The sequence below is a fragment of the Tauraco erythrolophus genome, chromosome 1 (genome assembly GCF_009769465.1).
Source record: "Tauraco erythrolophus isolate bTauEry1 chromosome 1, bTauEry1.pri, whole genome shotgun sequence".
NCBI classification, from domain to species: Eukaryota; Metazoa; Chordata; class Aves; order Musophagiformes; family Musophagidae; genus Tauraco; species Tauraco erythrolophus.
In genome coordinates this window covers 136726018-136742199 of record NC_141465.1, presented here as the reverse complement: position 1 = coordinate 136742199, position 16182 = coordinate 136726018, and the positions used below count along the sequence as shown (strand labels likewise).

General features: G+C 49.7%; 1 protein-coding gene across 1 annotated transcript in view; it reads left to right on the top strand.

Moving 5' to 3' along the window:
• The window catches only part of SLCO2B1 (solute carrier organic anion transporter family member 2B1), an 82662-nt gene extending 70727 nt beyond the window's left edge, over positions 1-11935 (top strand). The window contains exons 9-14 of the mRNA XM_086616437.1: positions 1086-1278; positions 2060-2219; positions 7714-7883; positions 9709-9773; positions 10410-10530; positions 11761-11935. Of these exons, the coding sequence (XP_086472563.1) occupies positions 1086-1278; positions 2060-2219; positions 7714-7883; positions 9709-9773; positions 10410-10530; positions 11761-11935 (884 nt within the window). The remainder of the gene's footprint in view (positions 1-1085; positions 1279-2059; positions 2220-7713; positions 7884-9708; positions 9774-10409; positions 10531-11760) is intronic.
• The last annotated feature ends 4247 nt before the right edge of the window (positions 11936-16182 follow it).

Sequence of the window (16182 nt, the reverse complement as noted above, 5' to 3'; positions counted from 1 at the left end):
ATCCCTTCCTTGTGTGGGTATTCATAGAATCACAGAATGGTTTGGGTTGGAAGGGCTCAAGATCATCCAGTTCCAACCCCCCTGCCATGGGCAGGGACACCTTCCACTACTTGCTCAAAGCCTCATCCAACCTGGCCTTGAACACTTCCAGGGATGGGGCAGCCACAGCTTCTCTGGGCAACCTGTGCCAGTGCCTCACCACCCTCAGAGGGAAGAATTTCTTCCTTAGATCCCATCAAAATCTCCCCTCTTCCAGTTCAAAGCCATTGCTCCGTGTCCTGTCACTCCACACCCTTGTCCAAAGCCCCTCTCCAGCTTTCCTGTAGCCGTTTAGGTACTGGGAGGTGCTGGAAGGTCTCCCCGGAGCCTTCTCTTCTCCAGGCGGAACAGCCCCAACTCTCTCAGCCTGTCTCCAGAGCAGAGGTGCTCCAGCCCTCGGATCATTTTTATGGCCTCCTCTGGACCTGCTCCAACAGCTCCATGTCCTTCTTGTGCTGGGGACCCCAGAAAGTGGGTGTCCAAAAGTGGGGGAGCCGAAGGCAACCCCTCTGTTGATTCTTTGTTGAGTTAAACAGATTGCACTTCTGTACCTGCACTTTGGTAGCCCGTTACAAAGGTGGGTTTTGCAAAAAGCTGAGTCTGTCATGGAAACCTTCACGGTTTTGCAGTGATGGCGACAGAAGTGGGCAAATTACTGCGTTATGCAGAATTCAAATATCCTCTCCTCTCTCGTTGTGCAGAAATTAAATATCCTCATTACTGCGTTATGCAGAAATTAAATATCCACTGTCCTCAGCGATCTGCACTGAAAAACCACATTTGCTGGGAGAAGCATAGATTTTCACTGGTCCTTGCACCTTCCATGCATGGATACATAAGACAGCCAGTTTGCGGTGGGATCCTACTCTTTTATCAAAGCTGCTCTTTCTTAGCATTGTTCCACCAGTCCCTGCAAAAACCTTGGTGCCCTCCCGATCACTGATGCTGGAAAACAAGAACCCAACCACAAACCCTCCGGGCTTTCGCTGTAACGAAGGGACTGGTACGGCTCAGAGGATGGAAAACAAGGACCTGCCTTTCCCTAGGTGCTGTGAACATCCCTGGGGCGATGGTCGGGATTGTGGTGGGTGGTGCCATCCTGAAGAGGTTCCAGATGTCCTTGAGGCAATGCAGCGCCATGTGTGTCCTCGGCATGTTCCTCTGCCTGCTCCTGGCTTTTCCCCTCCTCTTCCTCGGCTGCCCCACGCAGAAGGTCGCGGGTGTTACCTACAGCGAGAGGTACTGACAGCTCCAGCTAGGCTGGGCATGGGCGGTGGGTACCCCCCATCTCCAGCTGGACTCCTTGGAGTGGAGAGGGAAGTTAAGCAGAATAACCAGAAATGGGTTTATTCCCACTTGAGAAAAGAGTTAATGGTGACAAAATGAGGTGAGAAATTAATGCTTTTGTGAATAAACACTGAATCTGCTGTGTCATTGCTCCTTCTAACTTCATTGACCAGTGGTGAAACCCAAAGTGAACGTGTTTTTGGCACAGACAGGGCAAGATTAAAGTTTCATCTTGGAAAGTGCAGGGCATTACTCACAGGCAAATAATTTAGGCAGGGGCCAGCCCTGGGATCATGCCTTCAAAGCCGTGGCTGCTTCCCTACGCAGCTAAACGCGGGCAGGACCTTCTTGTCTTCTCTCAAGGCTTGATCCAAGTTGCTGCAAATTCACATGTTCAGCCTCCCGTGGTCTCAGCGGAAGGTGGCCCGAGCCCTCGATGGGAAGCTCACCACCTCCCACAGCATGGTGTTGCACTACCCCAAGACCTCATGTTTGGGGCCAAAAATGAAGGAAGTGGGTGACTCCCTCGACCATTCGTGGTCAGGATGCTTTGCCCAGGCAGAGCAAAGGCTTGGAGGGGTTATAGCGGAATTTCTGTGGGTCCTCACTTACACACAGGGAAGTTTTTTTAAGCAATTGAGTGTTTCTTTACTAATCTCAACATACATGCAGTGTGTTTTCTAGATAAGATGCGTATTAATGATGTTTAATCAAGATTTCCTTCCTGCTGTAGCTCTGAATTTGGACACCACACCTTGGAGTGCCACCTCCGGTGTAACTGCCCCGAGAAAGTCTATAACCCCATCTGTGGCTCCAACGCTGTTGAATACATCTCACCCTGTTCCGCCGGCTGCCGAGTCGTGAATATCAACGCAGATGACAACTCAGTCCTGGTGAGTCATTCCCGCTGTGCCGGAGTCCTGGCTGGCGATGGCTGATGAGGGATGACCGATGCAGGGCTCATATCTGGCAATTGAGTTTTCTGATGTTCGTTAGTGTTGGACAAGCTCTCCGTGACCCTGTGGGATGAGCAGGGGAAGGTTGAGAATGTCCCAGGAAAACTCCTTGTAGATGATGTCTCTCAGCACTCTCCAGTATAACTCTCCAGTAAAGGTCCTTGGCCAAGGCAGCAAGCAGAAACCTTTTAGGTATCCAGCCTTTTAGGATATCAAGGTGTTCTTCCCCATCCACTGCTCCACCCCAGGTCAGGTTTTGCTCCAGGAAACCCTAGCTTCAATATCTCCCTTGCTACCCAGCAGCTTGAGTGGACTTTTTGCGTGGATGATGCAAGGACCTTCTGCTTTCCCTTCCCACCTAAACGATGACCAACAAGGTCACCTTTCTTAGCTGTGTTTCCTGTGGTGGGACAGGAGGACGTGCAGTATGGGAAGGGCTAATCACAGCATGACCTTAAGTCATAGAATCATAGAATTATAGAATCATAGAATCATAGAATGGTTTGAGTTGGAAGGGACCTTCAAGATCATCCAGTCCCAACCCCCTGCCATGGGCAGGGACACCCTCCACTACACCAGGTTGCCCAAAGCCCCATCCAGCCTGGCCTGGAACACTGCCAGGGATGGGGCAGCCACAGCTTCTCTGGGCAACCTGTGCCAGTGCCTCAGCACCCTCAGAGGGAAGAATTTCTTCCTTAGATCCCATCGAAATCTCCCCTCTTTCAGTTTAAAGCCATTGCTCTGTGTCTTATCACTATATACCCTTGTAAAAGGTCCATGGATGGTTCTTGTAGTCGAGGGTTGCTTTCTCCATGGAGTGAGTCAATCCACTTCCAGGCTCCTGCTGTGAATTGCTCCTTGAATAGGAACCTATTGTCACCAGGCTTTCAATTTAGGCATCATGTGCCTGAAAGTTCTCTGAAACTGGATGGAGTCTGAGTGTTTCCATTTTTGTAGGGTGGTGAAGGCAAAATGTCCTTGCAGATGGTGTGCATTGTCACATACCTCGATGTCTTGCAGCGAGTATCACCCAGGCTGCTCACCCAATAGTATTTGCTTGGGCTTGACTGCTCAAAGCCTAAAATGAACAAACTATGTATTTGTTTTTTGATTGAAGCAAAATGCAAAACTGTAACTGGTCCAAACTGGCCTCCTGCAGAGCGGAGGCAAATGCCAGCTGTGAATATTCAACTGATATTGAACCAACTGCAGAAGCAGCCTGGGTGTTTCCACCATATAGCTGGTTTCAGCTGTGCTGCATCTATAGATCATGTATAGGGATGAAGAGAGAGAAGGCAGATCCTGCTTTTGGGGACTCAGGGGGCAACTCTGTGTGCTCTGGGCAAGCCAAGCCCGGAGGGACCATCGCCCCAGTACACACAGCTCTGACATTTGCAGACCTTCACCGAATGCTCTGGGAGGGCCTCATTAGAGCAATGCTATTCCACCTTTCAGCCTGCAGATTTTCAGGTTAAAAAGTCACCATCTAGTTGCCATGTGCATCCTCTCCATAAGTACCAGTTGCCAAACTAAGTGTCTGCATGAGAGGATAATTTAGTGGGAGAGTCCCAATGTGGGGGCTGGAGAAATGGGATTTGCTCTTGGATTTCCCTTTGTTTGCAGACCTGAGCAGGTTATTTTGCTGCCGTGTGCTTCTCTTTCCTCTGCTGCTCCCTGCCTGCCACCAAAAGCCTGCTAGGGCTGGGTTTTCCCAGTGCCAATTTTCTCGTGGGTCTCCAGACAATACAGTTCAACAAATAAATAAAAAGGAAATCTTTGCCAATTCAAATACCTGTCTGAAAAATGTGAGCAATCCATACAGGGTGAGTAGTTTTCCGTTGTGTTCTTGGCACAGGATATAATGGCAGCATGGCACCGACATTTAGCAGCATTTTGTTAATTAACAACACTTCATTTTAATAGCAATTATGTTTTCTGTCAGAGCTTAGTCCCAAAAGTGCTTTTCTGCATCCCTGTGCCTGCCTTTTGTGCAGCGGATCCTTCTCAACTGCTTCTTCCTCCTCAAAGATGCCCCCAGCCCTTTGACATCCTGTGCTCCTGAGCCTGACCCACTCCTACGTTCGTTATACGTATAATTACGTGTAGCCACACACTACAACAAAATCAGGGCTCCCTTGATGGTGCCATGCAAACGCTGCTTGGTAAAGCCAGCATTAGCTCTTCCTCTCATCCTTGGATAATTTGCTGGATCTCCTCTCCATCTATTGATGCATCATGACCCCATTTGAGTTGTCTGAGAGCTTCTTCTGCACAGGGACTGTACCTCAGCACGTTGTTATAAATGCCAAGCCACATGCCAGCGTGCAGCAGCCAGAGGACGTCGCATCTCCCTCTGGGTCGGAGGAGCTCATGGCACACGGTCATGTGGGCACAGATGCTGATTTCTGATCCTGGGTCATCCTGGACTAGGAGCCAAGCTCAGGTGTCCACAGAGCAGCCTCTGCTGTTGGGTATTACCTGTTGCAGGAAAGGAAAAATGAAATGATTGCATTTTATTGCATTCCTCCAGCTCCTGCTTTGTCTGCTGTATTGCACTTCTCTCGCTGTTTTTGCCAGTGCAGGGACCTGCTGCCTACCCCTTTCCATGTCCCAAACACCTGGGATTCTAGAAACCCTCCCAGTGTGCAGGAAAACCTGCAATTTTGTGCTCAAAAACACAACAGCAGGACCCTGCAAACTTTGCCTGAAAGCAAGACCCTGCAGTGACAACATTTTAGTTCTTTGCTGTTTGTTCAGGTCCAGCGTGCCCCGTCGAAGCGAGGTGGCCACGGGGACGGCACGAATCTCCGTGCCATGGGGGTCCTGGGTGTCCAAGCACCGCTCTGCTCTCACCGTGCAATGGCCAAGGTGGGAGCAGGGACATCCCTCTGCTGCTGTCTGGGTCAGATCCGAGCTGGTCTGTACACACCCCAAAATTTAGGGTATAGGAAGGTCCCAGCTGGGGAAAAAAAAAGAAAAAATAAGACAGCATCAGGCAGAGTTTGATGGGAGCAGCTTTCTCTCTTAAGAAAACAGTTGCTAAGTGGTGCTCTTGGGGATGTTTGATGCACGACCCTGAAAAACCCGGGGGTGGACACGTGCCAACCGACTGACTGTCCCTGCCCAGAAACCACAGCCCTGGTTTCAGGGCTGCTGTTGGTCAGTCTCCTCTCCCAGCTTCACCGGGTGGTTTTTCCCAGCCCTGGTGCTGTGTCAGCCTCGTGACGATGCATCTCATGGAGATGGGCCACCGGTGGCTTTGTGGCTTGCCTTCTCTGCTCAGAGGTTTTTGCAGCCAGGGGTCATGCTCCCTGCTCTAAAATCCTCTGAGGTTTTGAATAAAAGGGACAGAGCCCTGTCTTGTGCCTCCATCGCTCGCATCTCCAGCCCTTTGTCTCCATTTGGCTTTGTGCGAGTCCCCTGAATATCATGACTGATTCTCTGTAAAAGGTGGCAGTCGCAGAGATGGAGCAAGTTTTCATTTATCTGATTGCATGTTTGTTAACTGCTTTGGCCCAAATTCATCTCAGCTACCATAGGCACTTATCTGTGATGGGTCCTCTGAAGACTCACCTCTCCCTCATGGCTGCAGAAGGAGCCCAGATGATGAATTTCATAGAATCACAGAATGGTTTGGGTTGGAAGGGACCTCAAAGATCATCCAGTTCCAACCCCCTGCCCTGGGCAGGGACACCCTCCACTACACCAGGTCGCTCAAAGCCTCATCCAACCTGGCCTTGGACACTTCCAGGGATAGGGCACTTCCCCAGGCACTGATGTGGGAACAGGGATTTGGGAGACCCTGGGGTGCTCCTGCCCCTGGGAGCACCCTTCTGCAAACTGGCATCTCGCTGGGAATCTGTCCCCCTCCAGCAACTCTGAGATCATGCTCATTTTATTTAAAGGTCTTTTCCAAAATAATGAGGTTTCTTGTAAAAAAAAAAGAATTATGACTAAAATTTGGAGAAAAATAAAAAATCCATATTGCTTGCCCCAGGGCATCTTTCCTTTTTCTCACTCTGAGCTGGATATTTATGACCCTCTCTCAAAGGTGAGGTTTTGCATTTTCCCCTAGCGAGTGTTTTCTGATTTAATACTCCCCTGAGCTTGGGCTTTGACTTTGATTGGCAGCTCTGCTCAACACGTAGCTCCTGGATGAAGGGTCTCACAGCAGGAGACAAGCTGGGTACAGGTGATGGAGCCCAGGCTGCTCCTCTGGGGATTTCCTCCAAAAGATTGAAGATAGGCCAGTAAGCTCACATCAGACTTGAATGTTTTATCAGCTGTGGATGAGTTTTTTTCCACGCCAAGGGTCCAGATTTATGGAGGATGCCAACACACTCACCCGACAAACCACAGCGTTGAAATAAACCTGTGCATAATAATAAACCTGTGCAACCTGAGAGAGCTGGGGCTGTTCAACCTGGAGAAGAGAATGCTCCGGGGTGATCTTATAGCAGCTTTCCAGTACCTAAAGGAGCTACAGGAAAGCTGGAGAGGGACTTTTGACAAGGGCATATAGTGATAGGACAAGAGGCAATGGATTTAAACTGAAAGAGGGGAGATTCCGATGGGATCCAAGGAAGAAATTTTTCACTCAGAGAGTGGTGAGGCACTGGCACAGGTTGCCCAGAGAAGCTGTGGCTGCCCCATCCCTGGCAGTGTTCAAGGCCAGGTTGGATGAGGCTTTGAGCAACCTGGTGTAGTGGAAAGTGTCCCTGCCCATGGCAGCAGGTTGGAACTGGATGATCTCCAGTACCTCAAGGGGGCCTACAGGAAAGATGGGGAGAGGCTATTCGGGAGGGCCAGTTGTGATAGGACAAGGGGTAATGGTTTTAAAATAGAGGGAGGTAGATTCAGATGGGATATTAGGAAAAAATTTTTTACCATGAGAGTTGTAGAACACTGGAACAGGTTGCCCAGAGAGGTGGTGGATGCTCCATCCCTGGAGACGTTCAAGGCCAGGTTGGACGAGGCCCTGAGCAACCTGATCTAGTTGGAGATATCCCTGTTCCTTGCAGGGGCGTTGGACTAGATGACCTTTGAAGGTCCCTTCCAGCCCTAAACATTCTATGATTCTATGATTCTATGATCTTTGAGGTCCCTTCCGACCCAAACCGTTCTGTGATTCTATGCCGATGGGACCTGGTGGGACAGGAACCTCCTTTCAGAGATGGCAGCATGTTGGAGGCTGGAAACAAGGATGGGAAAATGTATTCCTTCATCCACTCAGTTTATCTCCAGCCAACTTTATCACATATGTTTCTTTTTTTCCTCTCCTGCTCCTTGAAGTGTTGAGTGCTAATTACTGCTAACTGTTTACAGACAAAACCTAATCACCCTCCCTCCCTATGACAGCTGGCAGCTATCCCTGGTATCTCCATAGCCTTGAGCAGATGACCATCCTCTGGGTTTTTTCTCCTCTTTGCAGAACTACACCAGCTGCAGCTGCATCTCCGAAAACGGGCTCGCGGGATTTGCCAAGCCCGGGACCTGCGGCACCGGCTGCTCCCACCTCTTCCTACCCTTTGTGGTCCTGTCCTGCCTGGCGGGAATCCTAGCCAGCACATCCCACACGCCGTCCTTCATGCTCATCCTCAGGTGAGCAGACTGGGTTGGCCATGGTCTAGGTGCAACCCCTCCTTTAAGCACAGCAGAACAGGCATCCAGAGGTTGTGTTTGGAAAACCAAAGGGTCCTTGGATGGTGGCGGAAGGTTTTCTCCAGCTGAAGGACTGGAGGATTAAATCAGCCCTGTATTGCACCTCGTGCCCAGTCCTCTGATTGCTTTTACGTGGTTTTTGCACGTGTTGGTGCATGGAATGGTGAGCAGAGTTTCCCTGCTCCTGTCATCTGGCAGTGCATGTGGTTGTCCATCTTCTAAGCTATGTCTGTCTCAGGAGCAGGCTGTGCTTTGCTAGCAAAGCTGGGTCTTCACCCAGCATGTCTGAGCAGGACAGAAACATGGAACGTCTCCAGTCTCATATGTTGAAGCAGGGGAGACCTTCAGGACTTCTCTTGGAGACCCTGTGCTAACAGAGCTCCTGCTGCCCTGAGACTGCAAAGGCTCTTCCAAGGTCTCCTTGGCTGTTGCTGCTGAATGCCCTAGGGAGTTGAGTAGCAAGTAGAGATTTCGGGCTGCTGGAGGATTTATCATGGAGCCACCAGTGCTGCATGGCCAATTGCTCTTGCCAGCAACGTGGTGTCCACCAACAGGCTCAGGCAAGGAACAGCCGGTAGGTTGGTGGATGTCACACTGAGCCAGGCACCCACGGCACCTCCACCCACCCATGAGGCCCTGGGGCTTGCAGGAACCCCACATTGCCTTCAGCACCCCCCATCTGTGGTCTCAGCACAACCTTCAGATGCAGCAGCCACCCCTTTCCTTCTCCCCACCCACGGCTGACACCTCAATAATGAGATGCACCATTAATTAATTTAGCACGGCAGTACTTTTTAATGCAGCTCCCTGTTTAGTAAAGAAGTTTAATTACCTTCTTTCCTTCTGATGGATCTGGCTTGAACACAGCCTCCCTTCCCAGTGCTGAGAAGCAATTAGGACTCCAGTTTCACGCATCCTTGGAAATGTTGGCCTTGACACAAGCCCTGGGCTGGTGGGGCTGGAGCCTGGGATGGGCAGGAGAGGCTGAGGCTGGGGCTGTGCTGGGAGAGAGAGGAAAGCCATGGAGAAATCTCTGTATTAGTTTATAAATGATATTTCCAAGCATATTGTGGTCAAAGCACTCAGAACAGTTGCTTTTTAGGGAAAAACTGTGGTTAAATATTGTTTTTACCTTGACTCCCAGATGTTATTAAATCACCTTTTATGCCATGAGGGAGCTACACATACAACAGGCATGCAGAGAGGAAAGGGAAGCTGAATTCCCTGAGGTGGGATGACCCTGGGGGGAGCCCTTTGCCACCCAGTCATCTTCCATGTGTGACCCACAACATATTTCCTGCTGCAGGAACCACAGCCTGAAATATTTATTTCAGAAAACTAAGGTGCCACCAAAATACACACCAGGACATCCCACCTCAAAACCCCTCCACTTCCTCAATGGATAAATCGCTTTTCTCTTTCAGTTGCTAAAAGCATCCCCTGTATTGCTTGTGTTCGGCAGAGCCAGCAGATCTATTGGTTTCTGTTTGGTTTATCCATCTGGATTTTTTTAAATTAAAAGCAAAAATACTGAGCTGAGCTCCTCCCTGTCTCTTACAGAGTTGGGAAGGTTTTGCAGGTCAAGACAAAGCTTCTAGCCCTAATGGATGAAACATCATCGTTTGTGCTGACGCTAACGGGAGCTGCCTGGGGTGCTTGGTGGTTGGGTTGAAGGATGACTCTTTGGATGAGGTGCCATAAGGCTTCCTGTGATACCAGGGAGGAAATGCCAGAGGGCACGCTTTCCGTTTTGTTTTTTTTTCAGGAGCATCCAGCCTGAAGACAAATCGTTTGCAGTTGGGATACAGTTCATGCTGCTGAGAGTTTTAGGTAAATTAAAGCGTGTTGAAGTGCCGTCCTGGAAAAATCGTGGCGGCTCTTGGGGATTCGTGGGGATTTCATCCCTGAGCAGCCCCAGGGCTGCAGAAGTGCTGTTAGTTCAGAGTTTCAGACTGATCAAAGCCTGTCCTGAGCCAGGCAAAGATGCTGCCTTGCAGGATCTGGGGGGCTGCACGTGGTGGGGAGGGGACAAGGCACATCTACACACCTAAATAAAAAGGCAGGGAGTAAGTGGAGGACAACCCTTGGCTGCGTGCAGATACTGCCATGTTTTCCTCCAGAAGACCAGGGTGGCTGCAAACCATGTCCTGGGATCCCACTAGTTATTTTTCTAGTGGTGGAAAGGGAAGGAGCACGCATGCACAGTGCATGGAGGTGAGCATCATTCCTGGGTCCCTTATCAAAGAGCAATAAGAAAGAAGGACCATTTTGCATCTTGGTGGCTTGCAAACACCCAACTAGCCCTTAGTGCGCTGTGCAGGACCAGTAGCTTCATGGGTCACAGCAAAGACGACCATCTCCAGCCACTTTCCACCCTAAGACACGGGAAAGCAACCAGGGTTGGGTCTGTCCCAGCAGAGGTGCTCACATAATATAACAAACCCTCCTCTGACCCTCTGCTTCCAGCGTGGATGCCGGGGCCAGTTCTGTACGGCAGCGCCATCGACACGACCTGCATCCTCTGGGAGAAGAAGTGCGACAGGAAGGCAGCCTGCAGATACTACGACAATGACCTCTTCAGGCAAAGGTAGGGATGGGCAGTCGGGGGCTCAGAGAACAGAGGGAAATCTTGGAGAACGTGGCATCAGGCCATCTCTGACTTGGGATAAGTTGATGTATATGCCATGGCGAGCAAACAGGGACACTTGAAACCCCCAGGCCCCTCTTAACTTCCAGCAGTGCCCAGGAATGGTTGGGAAAGTCGTTGGCGCAAAACAAACCCTTCCAAGGACCTTGCTAACTTGCTGCTAGAGACCACAGAGGTCCACTTCCAGAAGCACTCTCTGTGTTATAGTGAGAACAATGGTTCGCTGGAACAACCTCCCCAGGGGCGTGGTGGAGTCCCCCATCGCTGGAGGCTTTCAAGATGCAATTGGACAGGGTGCTAGATAATCCCATCTAGGACCCCTTTCCCACAAACATTGGACCAGATGATCTTCTGATGTCCCTTCCAAACTGGGCTATTCTATGATGCTTATTTCACCGACATAGGCACAAGCAGCCTATCCTGACGCTTTCTCCATGGAGGCAATGCAGCAGCAGGGGTGACCCCAGCCCCAAATCTGCCTGTGAGGTGGTGCAGGATCCATGCAGGGTGCCTTGCACCCTGGGGTTCATCTTCCAACAGAGCAGCCCTCTGAGGGTGATGAGGCACTGGAACAGGCTGCCCAGAGAAGCTGTGGCTGCCCCATCCCTGGAAGTGTTCAAGGCCAGGTTGGATGAGGCTTTTGGGCAACCTGGTGTAGTGGAAGGTGTCCCTGCCCATGGCAGGGGGGTTGGAACTGAGTGATCTTGAAGGTCCCTTCCAACCCGAAACATACTGTGATTCTGTGACACACAGAGGACACCAAATCCACGCCATGAACTGTGGGGAAGCTGGAAGGGAGCTGTAGGTGGTCTTCCATCCCTGTTGCAAATTCTTCGTTAAACGACTCCCTGCCCAGTAGCTGCAGCAAGACCTCTTTACTCTCAACCCCACGACATGTTTTTATTTCCATTCTTTTTGCCACGAGATACGATCCTGGTATCAGGATCCAAAGATCCAAAAGAGAAGCAGCTATTTCTAGCTATGCCTCTTCTTTCTGCCACCCTTCTTGGGACCTAGGCTCGCAGCTGTTGCTTGCCCGCTGCTGAACGTGCCCAAGGAGCCCATCCTCATGCTCAGTATCTGCTGGGTGCCTGGGGACACTGGGTGTTGGTGCTTGATGCACATAGGAACTGCCTTGCTACCTTGATTTATTGTGTTTCCACACCACAGGTATCTTGGTCTCCAGTTTTTCTTCGAGGTGGGTGCTTTCCTGTGCTTCGTGACCGTGTATGTGATTCTCAGGCGGCAGGAGAGGGAAGCCAGCAATGCAGCAGAGACAAAGGCAGACCCAGAGAAGGAGAAACTGGCTGGAAACTCCATAAAGAGCCCAGAATCCAAAGTGTGATGCCAAAAATGTGAATTGCCATATGTGTCCAGGGAGGTGAAGCCATGTGAATCAACCCACACTTGAACTGTGAAGGATGGATGCTTGGAGCGATGGACGATGGGGCTGCTTCCTAATCTTCTGGGTGGGATGTACTACTCCTGTACTGCCGTGGGAGTCTGTCCATATGCTGTTCTATCCCTGCCTCCTCCACCTCAGTGGTGCAGCTTGCTCCTTCACGTGGGTTAGTCCACACACATTAACCTTTGGACACTGCAGTCTTCTGGATTTATGTCCTCCAAAGCGTTTGTTCCTGCTGACCATCTTGGTGATGCCAGCACTGAGCATTAACCGTATAGCTGAAGGGTTTTTTTTTGTTTGTTTTTTGTTTTTTTTTTTTAATAAATCGTTCTTAAGAAATGGTTTTGTACTGAACCAGTACGTCTCCATGAATGATGGTCTGTCCTTGCCCCCAAAACATGAGTTATTCTTGTTCCTTTTGCTCCCATGGTGTTAGAAGGTCTCTCCTCCTTGAAGGCTTCAGCTGACATCGATGGGTGTTTTGTCCCAGGCTGTGGACCGTTGCAAGGACCAACTCACACACTTCACCCAGCTGCTGCGTAAATACCGTTTAGGTGGTGAGGGACAGGGATGAGGGTGCTGGGGAGGGGAGGACACCAAAAGGAACCGCAGGTCCAGCCCAGGAAAGCAACTCCAGTATCCTCAGACTTGCTGCGCGTTGGCAGCACAGACACGTTTTGCAGCAACAACAATAATTATTATTATTTTTGCATTATCAGTACTTGTCACAGGAGCTTACGGAAGCATGTGAGTGTTAAGGTTCCTTCCCGTTTTCCCATTTGAGAACGGCAGAACTTTTCCCAGGGCTGCAGGACCACAATGGGAGGTTGAACACAGCCTTCTTGCAAACTGGGCAGAGCTCATGGCTAAGCCATTTGACCACAGAGCCAGACACCCTTGCTGTGCTCCTTGAAGGGGCTACTGTCAGAGGCAGCTTTAATTACGGGGTGGAAGTCGAGCCTGGTGTTATTTTGGTGCAGCTGCCTCTATTTTCTGCATTCTTCCCATCAAGGATCTCCTTTCCACTCAAGTGCAAATTGTGTTGCTGGTCTTCTACCATCACCGTGCAACCACAGGCCATTGGGTAACCCGTAATTTTTGGCTCCGGAATGGAATTCAGTAGAGAACCCGAAACTTCCAAGTTCAGCTCAAATATGCAGAAGAAAAGAAAACCCACAAAAACCACACAAAAAGTGCAGAAAACTCATTAACTCCTCACACCCTGGCAGCTGGTCCTATGGTAAGGTGTGGGGTGAGCAGAGAAGTACCGTGGTGGAGGGTGGAAAGGCCAGTGGTTAAGTGGCTGGTTTAGACATTTCACCAGACTGCCCAGCCGTTTTGAGAGACCCAATTAACACAACTCAGAGTAACAGACTAATTATTATATTTTTAGGAGTTTTTTGGTGTATTTTTGTGCAGTGTGTTTTGTTCATTGAGGAGATGGTTAAGAGACTCTACAGCCCTGTTCACAGGTACCTACACACAGAAGTGACTTCTGGCTTAAAAGAAGGTGTTACAAGACAGATGTAGGAGGAGATGCTGGAGAGATGTAGGTGAACCCATTCAAGGAAGGATCAGTAGCACATGCTCACAATGAGCGTCAGAAAGCCAAGTCTGGGGGAGTTCTGCACTATTCTCAGTTTTCAAGCCGTCAGTAGGTAGCATCTGTTTCTAAAACAGACCAGGAATAGGAATGAAGTTCTTTGGATAGGAGTAGGGAAGAGATGGGCCATGATGCTCACAGCAGTCACTCCAGCTCTTGGCAGCCCATGGATCTGCGGCATCCTCACTGCATCCGGCGGAGAAGAAGGTTCTTTCCTGGCTAAGTACAAGTCCTCGGCTCGCAGACGGTTTCCTGCCTCGTTCAGCACAACCTCAAGTCGCTCCAGGGTACTTTCCAAACCACAACAAACTAATAACAACACAATTTGTTTTGTATGGCATGAAAAGTCAAGAGCTGCAATGTTCTTTGCCAGGAATACGCCCGGACGGGGTTGTAGAATGACTTTATAAAGTCAAAAAGGCTGCACCTCCCTAACATTAGGAGAACCAACTTCAGACAAGGACCAGACCATGCTCGAGCACCAGGGCAGCACAGCCTGCCCAGTGGCCACTGCACAGGTCTGAGGAGTCCTGAGCTACTGGGGACTCTACACCCGTTTTCCACTTGGAAAACTCCTGTCACAGCACACAGAGATTTTTCTCAGGCGATGCACAAGCTGGTACAGCCTAAACTCTTCTTTTCCTTATTACCCCTCCAGCAGAGGAGAGTTCCCTGCTGTTAAGCATCCAAGGCAACTGGAAACAGTGTGTCTTAGCTTTGTGGTCAGCTATAGGCCTGCTATTACCTATCTGCTGTGATAATTTCCATTAATTTGGGCTGGAGTTTCTATAAAGAGGAATAAATCTCATTTTCCCCTTCTCCTCCTCTGTGCTCTTTCAGAACACTCTTGAAAGGGACTGACTTGAAGAGAAGGTTAAAAAGAGGCATTTTGGAAAGGCGAGCTCCTGTTGTCAGCAGGGAGGGAGATAAAAACCTGGAAATATGAAACAGTTGTCAGCACCAAGGTAGGAGGAGGAGTGTTTGATGGAGAGCAAGAAGCAGACAAGTAGAGGACTGCAAAAAAAAAAAAAAAACCCAAAAAAAAGGAAAGCAAAAGAAAGTGTAGCATCAGCAAAATCCACCCTATGCTGTTATGCTTTGCCAGGTTTTCCCCAGAGGAGATAATCCCCTGGAGATTGTTTAAAATAGATCCTACAAGGCACTTAAGGACATACCTTAGGCAACAGCCATAAATTGCAGAGGGAAGGTTAACATGAGTCAACCCAGCTTTGTCGTAAATCCATTGACTTTCTCCTGTCTTGCTCCTTCGTGTTCCAGGAGGGCTAAAGAAGATCACCTAGAGCAGGGCACATAAAGCAAAGATGTCCAGACCAGGTGCTGAACCCACTGCATGTTTCTGAGCAGCACTTTGCAGTACCAGGGGATCACAGATCTGAGGGTAAAACAGTGCCTTTAGGGCGGGTGAAAATCACAAAAGGTCAAGAGGATGAGTTAGAACAGGGGGCTCCAACTATGAGGAGGCTTTGCAAGGTGCAAGGAAACTGGGCGGGTGGCACCAGCTCCAGCAAAGGCAGAAAGCTGGTTAGCGGAGACAGACAGCTCTGCAGGATGTCATCTCCAGGGCTGGGACATGTTTTTGTGTAGAGTTATCACTTTTGAATCACTCTGCTCCTGTCAATCCCTTGCAGATTCATATGCTGCCTACAGCATCTTTTCAGCATGTGCTGAGGCCCTTTATACACATGTTTTTAACGTGCCCAAAGAACTGAAGTTCTCAACACATTCTTTTAGCCTCTGTCTCTACAGATGAAGCCAACTCCTAGACCTTTGTGTGACCCAGCACAGAGAAGCTGTGGCTGCCCCATCCCTGGAAGTGTCTTTTCCACAACACCCGACAGCAGCTGTTTTCCCCATCCATCAATGAAGTCACATTTTCGCTGATCTTTTTTTGACAAGTAGAATACTCATAGGATCCCTTTTTTCTTACCACATTGTTCCTCCTTGGCTTTGGTCTCCAGCTGGGCTTTGATGCTCTGGATTGTGTCCCAGGTGACGCATTTGCACTCCTCCTCTGTTGCCTGGCCTCATTCCTGTTCTCTTCTTGAGTTTTAGCTCATCAATAAGCTCCTCATCAACATCCTTCCCCTGAAACTACTGTTCTTCCTGCCCAGGATGATGACTTGTCCTGGGTTCTTAAAGTTTTCTTACAAACAACCCTACTCTGCTGGGAACCCCAACCCTCCATGACTGCTCCTGGGGGATTCTACGTAGTAAATCTCCAAACAAGCCAAAAAAAAAAAAAATCTGCTCTCCTGAAGCCCTGAGACATAACTGCCGCTCATCTTCCTACCCTTCCTCCAGATCCTGAGCTCACCCATCTCATAGAAGCCGCAGCCCTGGCTGCCTCTGTGGACAGATTTGCTGTCAGTTTTTCTCTGGGATGAAGCATCACCTTCCTCATCCCCTTGTGATACATGAGTGAGTCCCAAACAGAACTCCAATTAAAGTTTGCAATTTATTAGGCGAATAAAAGCAAGCAAACAGCGCTGGGTGCGCCGGGAGTCTCCGCTCCAAGACGCACACCCGCCGTGGGAGTTTTCTTGTATTTATACAAACACACTCA